Source organism: Phodopus roborovskii, unplaced genomic scaffold (assembly GCF_943737965.1).
Source record: "Phodopus roborovskii unplaced genomic scaffold, PHOROB, whole genome shotgun sequence".
NCBI classification, from domain to species: domain Eukaryota; kingdom Metazoa; phylum Chordata; class Mammalia; order Rodentia; family Cricetidae; genus Phodopus; species Phodopus roborovskii.
The window spans coordinates 48,434,081-48,450,000 of NW_026126517.1; the positions used below are offsets into that span (position 1 = coordinate 48,434,081).

General features: G+C 36.6%; 1 protein-coding gene across 2 annotated transcripts in view; it reads left to right on the top strand.

The window, feature by feature from the left end:
- Rfx7 (regulatory factor X7) overlaps positions 1 to 15,920 on the top strand; it is a 75,896-nt gene that overhangs the window by 45,731 nt on the left and 14,245 nt on the right. For both annotated transcript variants that reach the window (XM_051197927.1, XM_051197926.1), the window contains exons 4-5: positions 4,999 to 5,081; positions 6,479 to 6,601. In XM_051197927.1, the coding sequence (XP_051053884.1) occupies positions 4,999 to 5,081; positions 6,479 to 6,601 (206 nt within the window). The remainder of the gene's footprint in view (positions 1 to 4,998; positions 5,082 to 6,478; positions 6,602 to 15,920) is intronic.

The following is a 15,920-nucleotide window of genomic DNA, read 5'->3' on the forward strand; positions in this document are numbered from 1 at the left end:
TTTTAAATATATACACAACATGAAAAGTCCTTTGAACACTAGTTCCAGGGACATAATTCTCTGAGGAGCACTAACACATTAATATTTCAAACACTGGGTATCATTATTATATATGTTGCTGAAGGGATTTGAAAAATATTAGAAGCAAATATGGCATAGTAATGCATGCCTACTGTAGGTTTTCTCTGTACTTTATTTGTAATATTTTATAATTTTAGATTTTTAAAAACAAAATTGGGTGTTAAATTTTTAGAAAGATTCCTATCTGGCTTCATCTCATTTTTTAGGATTCTGTCTCACAAAAGAATTAATTGGAACAAAAGAAATAAAGCTTCATCTTAGTTGATGGGGAAAGTGTAACCTGATACTAAAGAGCATTATTAAATGAGCTATAAATGCAAATTAATTCCCATAAGCTGAGCGTGCTTCTGAGTGAATACTAGGATCCAAAATAAAGGAACAAACAGGATAGTGTTGCAAGCCTTGATTCAACTTGAGTTATTATCAAGTGTTTCTGCTTGTTTTATATATATGTTTAAAGTTCAGGGGAAGAGACCATCAAAGCTGTGTATTTTTTTTTTCAAAGCTGTGTATTTTTAAACTATTGCTTTACAACCTTTTCTTCCACCATGCCCCACCTTGATAAGTGTAAATGTGATTTTGGTTAATTGAAATTTCAAAATATGTTAACTACTGTCTCTAACTATGAATGGATGAAAGCAGGAACTCTTTTCCTCTTCTCATACTTCTTTCTATCAGTTATTACCCAGTAAACTACTTTCATAACTTTAAGAATGTCTTTTTAAAAGTGAAAACTTAAGTCTAGCAATAAAGGGTTGTTGGTGTTGTTTTTTATTATTATGTAATTTATTATTTTACATGTCGATCCCAGTTCCCTCTCCCTCTCTCACTCCCTCCTTTTTACCCTCTCTGCCCTCTCATATGCACCCTAACCACCCTCCCCTCCACCCCCCACCCCAATTCCATATGTAGGGGAATGCCATCCAGTTGGGGTCATGTAGATCTGACAGGTCATGTGAAGTAGGGACTAGGGCTTCCCTCCTGCCTCTAGGTTAAGGCAGTATCCCTCCATGGTGGATGTGTTCACAAGGTCCTTTTGTGCACCAGGGATACATCCTGGCTCCACTGTCTGAGGTCCCTTAGACTGCTCAGTCCTTCTGGCTGAGACTCATATTCAGGGGGGGCCTGAGTCAGTCCCATGCTGGCTTCCCAGCTATCAGTGTGGGGGACCCGTTAGCTCCTCCTTGTTCAGGTAAGCTGTCTCTATGTGTTTCTGCAGCCTGGTCTTGTCCTCTCCATCTGCATCTGGGTTCTACTTCGACTCAGTGTTTATGTATGGGTGTTTGCTCCTGTTTCCAACAGGCATTAGTTGAGGGCTCCATGGATAAGTTAGTTGTTGATCTCACTATCCAGGAAGGGCATTTATGGTAGCCTTTCCACGGAAGCTCAAATTGTTAGTTGGCGGCAGTCTTGTAGTTCTCTAGACCTTTCTTTGTGTTCAGTTTTATCTTCAAACCAATATTGGCTCCCTCTTATGTCCCTTCTCTCTCTCTCTCTCTCTCTCTCTCTCTCTCTCTCTCTCTCTCTCTCTCTCTCTCTCTCTTGTCATCTATTCCTACCCTGACTCAATCTTCCTAGTCGCACGTGTTTTCCTTTCCTCCCCCTCGTTTTCTCCTACTTCTCTCTCCATTCACTGCCCCCCCCACTTCCCCAGTGCTCTGGGGGACTTGTCCCTTCCCAGTTCTGTGAGGGACTTTATATGAATCCCTTAGAATACATCTTGTATCCTAGTTCCTCTGGTGGTGTGAATTATAGGCTGGTGATGTTTTTAAAATGAGATCTTTTGCAGGTTGAAGTCTTCAGATGTGAAGCAAATCTGCCAAACTCTGTTATAAACTATAGCTGTTATACTTTGTTATTTTATTTCATTTTTATTAGTATTTTGCCTGCATGTATATATGTGTACCATGTGTGGTGGCACATATCTTTAACCCCAGCACTTGAGAGACAGAGGCAGACAGATCTCTTGAGTTCAAAGCCAGCCTGGTCTACAGAGTGAGTTCCAGGACAGCTAGAGGTACAAGAGGCGGGGTGGGGTGGGAGGATTTTGGGTCCCTGGTTATGAGCTCTGGGAATTTAACTCTGCTCCTCTGCAAAAGCAACAAGTGCATTTAACCTCTGAACCATTTCTCCAGCCCCTAAACTATATTTTTTGTTAATATAACAAAGTTTACCATTACTCACATTTAGTACATCCACAGTACAATGCAAGTAATACTCAACCCAATTCCAAACTATTTGCATCTAAGAGGCAATATTGTGCCCATTAAACAGCCACTGCAGTTCCCTTGCACAGCCTGTTTTTTTTTTTTTGAGGGGGGGGGTTACTAATCTGTCTAGGCCTCTTGTGAATGGTTTCTTTCACTTAGAGCAGCAGTTCTCAACCTGTGAGTCTTGACCCCTTGGGGTCATATATCAAATATCCTGCATATTAGATATTTACATTATGATTCTTAACAGCAAAATTCCAGTTACGAAATAACAACAAAAATAATTTTATGGTTAGGGTCACCACAACATGAGGAACTGTGTATTAAAGGGTTGTAGCATTAGGAAGGTAGACAACCACTGACTTAGAGTCAGGTTATTAAGGCAGAGGCAAGCAGATCTCTACATTCAGGGTTAGCCAGAGATACATAGTGAGATTCTGTTTTATAAACACACAAACATACACGTCCTTATATATATTTCACTGCTGTAAAAATAGACTACCATTATCCATCACTTAATGATCCAGGCAAATGTGTCTTTTTAACAACCAGTGCATCTCAACATGAAATATTTATTCTTTACATTTATGTTTTCACATGTATTAAACACATGATAATCTAGTAAGTTTAGAATTTTTTACATAAATCAACCAGCATTGTTTTGGAAGCCAAGATTTGACAGTGAATGACACAAATATCTAAAACAAAACTGTGCTGAACTCAGACTGGACTAAAATGACATTGGTACATTCTTGGGTCATTTTGTTCCCACTTTTTATAGAGTTTGGTATTACTGGTCTTTAGTGATATTCTGTAGGGTTTTGTTTTGTTTTTTTTTTTTTTTCTGTGTGTTAAGCACCAATAGCATTTACAAGTTCTTGATGCTTGAAAAAATTTTGAACTTTTTCCCCAAATAATTCTTTGACATCTTGTTATAAATCTCCTTTGAAATGTCTTCTCTGGTCTGAAGTTCCTTCCCTACTCTTCTCAGATCCTTAAAGTTAAAACGCTATGTAGAACCCCAAGTTTCACAATCAGTAAAAGACTTCTTAATCAAAGATCATGATTTTAGTTATAGTTCTCAGACTTTGTTCATAATATTACATTTGTTTCTTAGTACAATGTAAACTCCCTATGTTCAATATGATAGGCACTTTGAAGGCTGAATGAGAATGATAGTACTTAATGAAAGTATATAATGAGCCAAATTAATACATTAAAAGGGGGAGAGTTTGGAGCCAGGGAAGCCAGATAAGTATTATCTTAAGTCCTTAAGGGCAAAAAATTTGTGGTGTTGATCTGTATTGTGCTGTGTTCAAGTATTTGTGTAATATACAATATAGCTATATGAGTCTCTCGCATAATTTGTGAACTATGGTAAACCCATACCATATATACTGAGTAAATGAAAACTCTTTCATTGGTGAAAAAAAGAGCCAAAAGACCTAGACTACTGTGGCAGTGAAAATAGAGAGACTGAAAAACTGTGGGGCAAAATTCTGGTGGTCCACCTAGAGGGTTAATGTGGAATACACTGTGAAGAATAAAATTAAGCAGACTCCAAAACCACACATTGTGGGAACTAAGAAAGTAATTAATCATCAATGAAAAATTGAGGAAGGAATGCCCACTTTTTTTATAGTTCATTAGGTATTACAACAAAAGCCATTTCGAAAATACCTATAGGTGATGGGATTTTTGAAATGTACATTTAGAACCTATTGCAAATAATAGATTAAAGCCCATTATGAATTGTCAAGATTAAATTTATGGGTATATTTTGATAGCAAGTACAGACTCCTGTGGTTTCAACAGAAGGCTCAGTAGGTAAGAGTGTTTTCTGCACAAGCATAAGGTCTCCATGAGAAGCCAAGGCATGGACCTATACCTATACTCTCAGTGTTGCTGAGGGAGGCGAGGACAGATGAGAGTATCACTAAAGCTTGCTGACCACCAGTCTAGCCAGTAAGCGGCCAACTCCAGGTTAAGTGAGAGACTTTCTCAGGGAAATTAAACAAAAGAGTGTAATATAGGAAGACATCAAACATCCTCCTCTGGCCTCTGTGTACATATATAAATGTGTATAATTGTAAATAGTATGTATAATTAATTGACTGATAAGGTTGTGGGGTTATTTTCCCTTCAAAATTGAATCCATGTTTAAACTGAACTTTATTAAGAATAAATTCTGAGCCAGGCATGGTGGTATATGCCTTTAATCTGAGCTTTCAGGAAGCTGAGGCAAGTGGATCTCTGTGAGTTCAAGACCCTGTATCAAAAAGACCTTCTCTACCCCCATGTCCCCAAAATTTGTCATCAGAAATACCACTAGCCAATTCATTTTCCACTACAATGTAGCTTTGTTTGAAATAAGTTACCATGGATATCTTCATTGTAAAAAGGGTTGACATGGATGATAACCCATTTGAAGGAATGCAGGAATGGCATAGTTGCTCAACAGTAGTAATAGAGATCCTTATAAATTGGTTCTCTAAATAGAAGCCACTGTTGAAAATCAAACTGTAATTTCTGAACTGTAAGTTCAGAAAGGTTTGTTGGCTTTATCTTAGTTTTTTAAACTTCCATTAGCATTACTCACATTCTAGGTATTTGAAAATTATAAAATGGTCAATAGCTTGGGAAAATAATAAATTTAGTTGGGAGGAAATGTTTTTAATGATCTTTCTTTTTAATCCTTTGTAACCAGCAAGAAGTTGAGAAGTTTACAGACCTAGAGAAACTCTACCTCTACCTTCAGCTGCCTTCTGGTCTCAGCAGTGCAGAGAAAAGGTAGCCCTGTCCTTGTCTTTGTCACAACCACCTTGTTTGTAGGTTGGTGCTAAGCTGTGCACGTTATGATTGGTTGTTATTTTAGTGTTCCTAAGCTTGTCAGAACACAAACTAGTGAAACAATGCATCATTTGGGTCTTTGATAATATTTATTAAGTATTTACCTGCAGTTTTTACTAATTCATTTGTGTAACTGGCTAAATACTGTGAAATGTAAGTTGGATTTTGTTGTATAGGACAGTGGGAGTATTTATGCAGTTTAAAAATTTGTGGAAAAAAAAAAACAGAAAACCAAAGAATAACCAGGTAAGTATCCTGAAGAATATTGTGGGGTTGTATTAAATGTAGTGATGAGTAAGAGCATCATAGGATATAAGAGGGAAAAAAGGAAGTACAGTGTTAAGCATAATTCTTGGTAGGTACATCTCACTTTAAGTACTTGGTATTGCTTTAGTTTCATCATTAAAAATACTTAAATTAAAAAATAAACTTAAGTGGAGAAAAACTTTTTAAGATTCTATTAAGAGTTTCATTACCTTTTAAGTATTTCTGAAGATTCTTTCTACTCATTTTTTTTTCAACATTCTATTCATTTAAAATTATGCATAAGAAGAAATGCAGTAAAAATTCTGTTGCTTTTACCTGTTCTTGCCTCAAACCAAATGTAATAACTATTTAAATTATTTCTTGACCTAAAAACATGCTCAGTATTTTGGAATCATATGATTCTTCTAGGAGGCTGTGATTAATGTCAGCATCAGTGGAATAGCTTGCTTTATACTGTCTATAATGCCGATTTCATGAGATCAGCTTATAAAAGTAGTGCCAGATAATAAAAAATTCATGCTTTTGGGTGGATGTGGTAGTCTATATAAAGAGCCTAGCTGTAAGAAGGGCATAGTGGGAAATTGATCCTCTTGAGATCTCTCCCTTTCATCCTAGACATGGAATGTTTAATATGATTTCAGGTTAGTTACTTCTTCATGGCATATTCTTTGAGTGTGCAAACTAAATGGAATATAAAGAACTTGCCATAATATTTAAGCATGTAATTATTTAGTAAGTATAGGTAAATAATCAGGCAAGTAAGTTAGGAAATTTGGGCCAAAATAAATACCTACTGTTGTTATATTCCCACCACCTATCATGCTTCCTTTAGAATCCAAACCAGCAGTAGAACAGGCCAGTAACTTCAGTCTGACACTGACTATAGAAACTGGCTCACAGTCACAAATGAGCAATTTGTATATAGATTACTGAATGTACACTATATGTCACACCGGAATTCAGTTTGACCTGTCAATATGTTTTTATCATAATGTTTAGGCCTTGTTTTAAAAATTACTAATGGAATTGCTATCTAGTTCAACTAAAATTTGTCTATATTTTATGATTAGTGATCAGAATGCCATGTCATCTAGTCGGGCACAGCAGATGCATGCCTTTTCTTGGATTCGGAATACCTTAGAGGAGCATCCTGAGACTTCACTTCCCAAACAAGAAGTCTATGACGAATACAAGTAAGTGTTCCGTGTCTTACACCATGACGTATTAAAGCAGATGAGTACTGTGTGGTACAGTGATTGATTTTGTCATTCCTTATATCCAGCTAGTATTGGGTACTGCATTTAGAAATTTCCAAGATTCCTTCTAGCTCTCAGCTTCTGTAGAATGAATACAGCAAGATTATTAAATGAAGGATTTGTCTTGGATTCTGATGGTAAGATGATTGCATAGGGATACTGAGTTAGAGATTATTACAGAATTTCTAGAATGGCAAGAATAGTAGGAGGGACTAGAGGGACAGTGGATGACAATTAAAAAAAAAATCATTGCATAAGAAAAAACTAAAACATGTTTTTAGACTTGGATTTTTTTAAAGTGGCTTTTCATGAATCTAAAACTATTTAATTCTCCATGCCAACCAAAAAATGTTGTGAGTTATTTATTCAAAGATAAAGAGATCAGTGACTTAACCCCCCCCCCAAAAAAAGCCCACATAAATAGCTGATATTCAAATCATTTCTTTAAATATAGGATACAAAGGTGTATTGTTAGAGGGCTTCTAAGACAGAGCATGACCAGTAAGTGTGAAATTCAGTCTTGCTTAGTATGTTTATAATTTATTTGGAAGGAAGAATTCATTCTGGTAGAATAAATAAAGCCAAAATTTGTGGTTATTGAAACATCAAACAGCAGCAATTAATTTGTTATAATTATATAATTTGGAAGAAAATTGTCAAATAAATGCTGTTGTTAGTTTAAAGTAATACAGAGAAGCTGCAGTTATGGACTCTAAAAAGAAAACTTTGTAGCTGTACTCATAATTCTTAAACATCACATGAAAGGGAATATAGTGGAGTTATAGAAAAAAACAGAATGTATACTTGAAATGAGTAAGAGAACAAATTTGAACTAAGAGCTTTAGTGTTTTCTCTTAAGAAAAGTTGAAATTGAAAGTTGTTAGTTCTTATTATCTGAAACTGTCTAATGAGTGTCTGCTATATGCTGGACCCTGAGTATCTGAGGACTGACACTGGCTCTGTCCACACCCAGGATCTGTGTGTGTGTGTGTAGTGGTTGGGAGTGGTGATCCCAGACTGATCCAGGAAGATTGTAAGTATAAAGTTAGCCTTGGCTATATATGAAGCAAGAAAGGAAGGAGGAGAAAAGATGTGTATTTATGGTAAGCATAGATCCAGTACAAATAGAGTAATTAAAATAGAGAAGACATTCTGAAATTTCTAAGAAATAAGCCTGAATTCAATAAAAGAACACTTGTATGATGTGTTGAAGAAACCCTGAGTTGAAGTTGAAGAAAATAGATGTCAAATAAGCGTCTATGACCTGGGGAAGTGTTTAACTATTCTTTTATCATTTGGTACATCTATAAAATGAAAATATTGAAGATGCATGTGGTTTCTTTTAGGTCTAAAATAATAAACTTATCTGAAGTAGGAAATGTTGAGAAATTGTCCAAACATATCTTGCTAGCTTCTTAAAAGAAAAATTTGACAAATGATTTTTTAAAGATTTATTTATGTATTGTATTAATATGGGTGCTTTGTCTTCATGTGCACCTGCACACATAAGGAAGGCATCAGATCCCATTAAATATAGTTGTAAGCTGCCATGTGGTTGCTGGGAATTGAACTTAGCATCTGTGGAAGAGCAACCAATGCTCTAAACCTCTGAGCCATCCCTACAGCCCAAATAAAATGATGTTTTCATAGTAGACTAGGAAGAAACCCATAACATTCATGAAGTATTGACCTTGTTCTATTCAGCAACTCAAAACCAACAGAAATATCACCTCTATATGTGAAAATGTGACCCTAATGCATGAAAGCAGCTAATATTTTCCTAAAAATATTAAATGATGGTGAATTTTGCTTTGAAATCAAGAAATGTCAGTGCTTTATTAAATAAAAGAGATTGAAATTTCACATTGTTAAGTAGGATTAGTAACACTTCCAGTCTTGAGCCATTAATTTGTAGACTAGTTGAGTTCTGTGAAGAATGTCATTGGGATTTTAATGGGAATTACATTGACTCTGCAGATCATTGTTGGTAATGTAGCCATTTTCACAATATTCTGCCAAACTATGTAGATGAGAGAGAGCTATTTCCACTGTGTTACTTCCTCAAATTCTTTATTCAATGTCTTAGTTTTTATGCAGAAGTCTTCTGTGTCCTTGATTAGATTTATTCCTAAATATATTGTTGAATATGGGAGGGGCAGCATTAAATTATAAGTAAGATGTTTTCCTAGTTTTTATGTAGCATGTTCATTACCAGTATATAGGAAAGCAACTATATTTTGTGTGATGGTTTTATATCCTAATACTTTGCTGAAATTATTTATCAGATTCAAGATTTTTTTTTAGGGTCTACATTTTAAATGCAGATTCATGACATCTTCACATAGGAATAATTCTTTCCTATTTGTGTCCTGTTTGTTCCTTGTCTTATTGCTCTAGCTGAGATATCAAGAATTGGGTAGTGGGGTGAGTTTTTTGCTTGTTTGAGAATGTCATACATTTTGTCCATATCCATCTCTCCTACCCCACCCTCCTACTCATGCTCCCTCCCACATCTCCCTCTCAAATTCATGTTCTCTTCTGAATCCAGTTAGTGTTGCCCATATACACATGGGTATAAAGTTGACCAGTGTAACATGTACAACCAAACAATGGGCTCATCCCTGAAAAGGACTTAACTTTCTCTCCCTCTGCAGCCATCTGCTTCCCTTAGCTCCTCAACTAGGGGAGAGGCCTTGTGAACTCTGCCCCCATCAGTACTAGAATGTTGACTAGTGTGATCTTCCACAGGCAGCCATAGCTGTAAAAAAGTTCATGGGTACACCACCCCTGTCATAACCAGAAGAGACTTTCAAAGTAGTCATCCCAATCTTCAGGCTCTTACAGTTTTTCTACACCTTCTGTTGGTGATTCCTGAGCTTTGGGTGTAGGGTGGTATAGATGTCCTGTTTGGAAACTGATATTCCATAGTCACTTTCTTTCTACATTTTCACCAGTTATGATTCTCTGTAATTACTTCTATCTGGGCCTGGAGAGATGGCTCAAAGGTTAAGAGCTTTTGCTGCTCTTCCAGGGGTCTTGAGTTTAATTCCCACCAACCACATGGCAGCTCAGAGCCATATATATATATATATAATGAGATCTGATGCCCTCTTCTGGTATGCAGGCAAACATGCAGACAGAACACTGTATACATAATAAATAAATCTTTATAAAATAAAATAATCTCTGTCTGCTACAAAAGAAGCCTCCTTGTTGAGGTGTGAGAGCTGCACTACTCTCTGGGTATAAGTGTTTAGAAGGCAGTTGAATACTAAATCAGTTTGGCAAAATGGTATTATCTGTGACCTCCAGCCACAAGTTCTTTACTAAGTTTACTGTAGCAAATATGAATTTCTTCCTGTTGAGCTGGCCATAAGTATAATCAGACAGAATTAGTTACCTTAAAGATGTTAGTGCCACTAATGCACTAATGCTGGGCCTCTTATTATTGTAGTTTGTAGGATTTACAGCTGGGTAGGACTGTTGAGAACTTTACTCCAGCATCCTGCATTGAACACCATTCAACACCATGAGAGCTAGCCATCAGGAAGGAGGCTTCCAGATCATTACCAGCTTGATTTCTTCAAGTTCCATGGCCAGTCTTCAGCTCAAGAGTCTTACCTTCAATCAAGAGATTTTTGGGGTCTGGAGAGATGGCTCAGAGGTTAAGCGCACTGCCTCCCCTTCCAGATGTCCTGAGTTCAATTCCCAGCAACCACATGGTAGCTCATAATCACCTATAATGAAATCTGGTGCCCTCTTCTGTCATGCAGGCATAATATGCAGGCTGAAAACTGAGTATATAAGAAATCTTTTTTTAAAAAAAAAAATTTTTTTTTTTTGTTTGTTTGTTTTGAAGCCAACGCTCGGGACGGAGAGGCAGATGAACCTCTGTGAGTTTGAGGCCATCAATTTCTACCCTGTTTTTTTTTTTTTTTTTTTTTTGGCGGGGGGGGGGGATAGACGGGGAATTGAATAGAATGGAGAGAACTGACCATCTTGTCTTGTTTATAATTTAGTATTTTTCTTCTATTCCTAGCTTCTTTAGGGCTTTTGTCTTGAAGTCACAAAGATGCTTAACTTGATAAAAACTTTTCCTGGATCTGTTGAACTCTCATACTACTTCTGTCCTTATATCAGAATTCATTTTGTATTACATTTATTAATTTGTATGTGTTGAACCAAATTTATTTCTTTGGAATGAAACTGACTTGGTCAAGGTATTTGATCCTCTTAAGTATGTTCTTGAATTTGATTTACCAGAATTCATTGAAATTTTTGCCTCTGTATTGATCAGAAAAATTAGCCTATGGCTTTTTGTTGTTGTTGTTGTTATATTCTTATCTCGTTTTGATATCAAGGTAATGCTGGTTTCATACATTAGATTTGGTAGTGTCCCTTCCCGTCTGCTTTACAGAAGAGTTTAAGCTAAGGAGCTTTTGTGTTAGCTCTTCTTGAAGCATTTGGTAGAATGCAACTCTATCTGGAAATAAACACACTCAGAGAAGTTCCTCACCAGTCCTAGGTGACTTTAATCTCTTGAGTTGACAGTGGACATCAGCTGTCACAGAAACATAACATGATTTTGTGCTTTACATTTCTTTAACCAGAAACTGTAACTATAGAAATTATTATCTTTAATAGCTGTCATAAATGGCTGCTGTTTATCATGTAAATCATGTTGAGTTGTCAGTTTACATTCCTCTAGGTTTTTTTTTACTGATGTAATAATGGCATTATGAGTGAACACTTAACACATGTCAGTATCTCAGAATAAATCTTAATACATGAAGCAGCTAAAGACTTGTACATTTGTAATTTGGATGAATGTTGCCAACTGGAAGAAATAGAATGTTTTTGTATATTTTAATTTCTTATATTATTTCTGCTTGTACTTTTATTATCACTTTTGTTTTTCTTTGGTTTTTGTTATTTCATGTTGGAGATTTTCTTCTTATGTCTGATGATCTTTCTGGGATCTCTATTTCCATTATTGAGACAACGTCTCGTATAGCCCAGGCTGACCTTCAGGCTGGTAGCTGAAACCATCCATAAACTCTTGAGGTGCCTTTACTTCTTGGATTACAGTGTCACAGATATGAGCCACTACCTTGTTCAGCTTCTATCTGTTTTTATTTAAATTTGGCAAGCAAAATAAAACCAAACTTTGGGTGTTCATGTATACCCATAATTTGTAATCCAGTTGTTAAAGCACACAAAGTTTGTTCTGGAATCACACATAGTTACAGTAAGAAGCAGTTTTCAATTACAGAGAAATTGGCTATCTTGGTTTTACCTACTGTGTTTCACTTTTTATAATTTTTTTAGGTTATACAAAGTAATGGGTTTCATCATGAAATCGTCACACATATATCTCATTATACTGTGCTCTCATTTGTTCTTTTCTCCCATCAGTTAGTCTCCATCTTTTATATTCTGTTAGCTTTCTTACTTTGCACCTTCTGTAATATTTTTCTCTTTTTCTAGTCTTATGGCCTACAAACACACATACATCATACATGGAAAATTTGGGTACTGTGTATCTTTCTGAATCTGGCTTATTTTGTGTAACATAATGGTTTCCAGTTGCATCCAGTTTCCTGCTGCAAATATTTTATTAATCTATACAATTGTGTAAAATTCCATTGTGTAAATGTACACATTTTCCTTATTACTTTGTTGGTGACTAGTTCTTTTACTGTCTGTTATGATTATTGAAGCTATAGACACAAATATATAAGGATCTCCGAAATGTTAAATTAGAATCCTTCAAGTCTGTGGTACCACTGGGCCATATTGTATTAATATGTTCATTTTTTAGCTTTTAAAAATGTATTAATGGCTTATGTGCATGTGTTTGATGGGATTGGGTACACATGTGTGAAAATCACAGAATAACTTTGTGCAATCTACTCACTCCTTCTACCGTTTCATGGCTTCTGAAGATCCAACTCAGCTTGGCAGGCTTGAGTGGTTTCCTCTATGGTTCCTTCCTCTGCTCCTGTTTGAGTTCCTGTCCTGACTTTGCTCAATAATAGACTGTGATCAAGATATGTGAGCCAGATAAACCCTTTTCTCCACAAGTTGACATTGTCAGTGTTCTTATCACAGCAAGAGAAAGCAAAACAGAAAACGCAGCAAGTACTTTATCTGCTGGGTCATATTGCTGGCCCTGTTTTCAGGTGTTTTGTTTTGTTTTTTGGGTTTGCAAGACAGGGCTTCTCTGTGTAGCCCTAGCTGTCCTGGAACTCACTCTGTAGACCAAGCTGGCCTTGAACTCCGAGACCTGCCTGCCTCTGCCTCCTCAGTGCTGGGATGTGCACCATCACTGCCCTGCTTGTTTTTTGTTTTTGAAAAGCCTCCATACTGATTTCCATGGTAGCTGCATAAGTTACATTCCCTCCCTCAACTGAGTTTGAGTTCCTTTTTCTCTTTCCCTCACCCTCACCAGCATTTTTAATGACTTCTTTTCCTGATGGCAGCCATTCTGGCTTGGTTAAGATGGAATCTCAAAGCAGTTTTAATTTGCATTTCCCTGGTAGCTTATAATGTTGAACGTTTTTGTATTTCTTTTACAGTTCATTTATTGATTGGATGGTTTATTCTTTGAGGTGTTTAATTTTTACACTTCTTTATCCTGGATATTAGTCACCTAATTTCATGTGATCCTGTTTGTCATTTCTTGGAATTATTTCCTATGCTTTTAGGGTGATGTTCCGAAAATTCTTGCCTGTGCCTATTATCTTTGAGGTGCCTTACTATGTTTTCCTCTAGTATTGTCCAAGTTTCAGGTATTTTTGGATTTCTTTTTTGTTTTGTTTTGATTTTTCCCTTTGTTTTTCAAGACAGGGTTTCTCTGTAGCTTTGTAGACCAGGCTGGCTTCGAACTCACAGGGATCCACCTGTCTCTGCCTCCCAAGTACTGGGATTAAGGGTGTGCACCGTCACAACCTGGCAAAGTTTCAGATCTTAATACGATGTCTTTAATTCATTTTAGAATGAGTTTTGTACTGGGTGATAGATAAGGATTATTTCATTCTCCTGCATGTGGAAACCCATTTTTTGTCTCTTTCCTAATGTATCTTGACTATATCTTTATGGGTTTATTTCCATATCCTGTTCTATTGAGCTGGTCTGTGTGTCTTGTTTTGTGCTGGTATCATGTTGCTGTTGTTTTTGTAGTATATTCAACACTGTTCTTTGTGCTGAGGATTACTATTGGAGATTTTTTGTACTTCCATATGAATTTTTGGATTTTTTTTTCCTAGCTCAATGAAGAATGTCATTGAAATATCAATAGAGAATTTTGATCAGCATTACAAATGAACCATGTAGATTGCTTTCAATAACACAGTGTAATTGCTTTCATTATCACAATTTTTTTTTTAAATTTTCTTTGCACTGTTGTATTGCCTGCTTATATGTATGTGTAAGGGCATTGGATCCCGTGGAACAGGAGTTACAGACAGTTGTGAGCTGCCGTGTAGGTGCTGGGAATTGAACCTTAGGCCTCTGGAAGAGCAGCAGTGCTCTTAACGACTGAGCCATCACTCCAGCCCCTCACAATATTAATTTTTACACTTCATGAACATACGTTTTCCACCTCCTTGTGATTTCTTCAGTGTCTTTCTTCAATCTCTTAAAACTGTTCATTATAGAGATCTTCCATCTCCTTTGTGTGTGTGTGTGTGTGTGTGCGCGAGCGCGTGCGTGTGCATGCATGCATACGCGTGCACACACATACTCAAGGGAATGTGTGTACATATCTATTGTGGATGGAATTTTTTTTCTCTGATGTTTTCTTGGAAGGTTTGTTACTGGTATATAGAAAACTATATCTTAGATTTTTACATTCTCCTGCTCTGTTAAAGGTGTTTATCAGGTCTAAAAGTTTTCTAGTAGAATCTTTTAGAACTCTGCCATTCTTGGGTGTTTGTAACAAACTCCAGAGCCAGTGTACATAGTCATGCCTTAGCTGTGTGTCATTGTTCTGCCTCAGAATAGGGAGCAATATGAAAAAAGGAAATTATTTACGGGTAAATATCAGACACTTCCTGAGTTTTCTCTACAGTCTCAGTATATTATTCCTTAAAAATGTTTGGGCATTTCAACAGTCATTTTTCTTTTCTCTTTTTCTCCTCCTCCCCCACAAACTCCCCAGACAGGGTTTCTCTGTGTCACAGCCCTGGCTATCCTGGAAATCTCTTTGTAGACCAGGCTGGCCTTGGACTCACAGTGATCCACCTGCCTCTGCCTTTAATCCTAGCATTTGGGGGGCAGAGGCAGGTGGATCTCTTTTGAGTTCAAGGACAGCCAGTGCTACATAGAGAAACCTGTCTCCAAAAAATGATGTTAGAGTTAATTGTCCTATAAAAAGAACATTCTTTGTTTTTTACTTTTATTAGTTGCCTAAAAATAACCTAACTCTATGAGTAAGTTGTTAATTGACAGCAAATCTTGCTTGATGAACCCTGCAGTTAAAGCCGGAAAATGAGATGTAAACTAACAAGCATCTTCATTTGGCCTGGCATGACCCATGGCTTGTAATACAGCCTCATTTCAAACTTATGGCTGGGTATATCCTGTAAATGCCCCATAAATTATACTTTAAACAGAATCATTGACTATTCAGAATTTCCCAATGGGAATAATGAGATTCTTTTTCTTTAAAATTAAAGCCACTGAAATGTAGATAGGAAGGCCACCTTACAGTAGAGCTGTCCTAGTCAAGGGAGAGACTCACATGAGATAATTCATTGTTTAACAGTATGGCCATTTCTGTGTGTAACAGGAAGTTAAGCTATACAACTGAATTCTTTTTTCATCCTAAGCCTTCACAAAACTAAAGGGATACAAATGGAAAGGGTGACTCTTGCCCTTCAGGGTTTCTCATTGACCTTGTTGTCAGCCTTATCAGAATAAAAATGTTGGTACACATAGATGATCTCTAAGGTCTTTTTTAATTCACATACCATGCTTCAGTGTTTAAACTATCTCATGGCATTAATGATGATATAAGGCTGAAAGTTACCTCTGTGTGTGAACCAGATATGTGTTTAGAAGTTATAATCCTGCTAGATGGGCTTACATGTACTCATTTAGGACCCTGAGTTTGAGCAGAACTGCAAACTTTTTACCAGCATCATGTCTCTGTACACATTTCCCAGATGCTATTGAAAAAGGTGCTGTAAACCCTTAAAGTGACTCCAGCAAATTTGATCTGAATTTAATGTGCAGCTCCCAAGAGTGAGAGTTC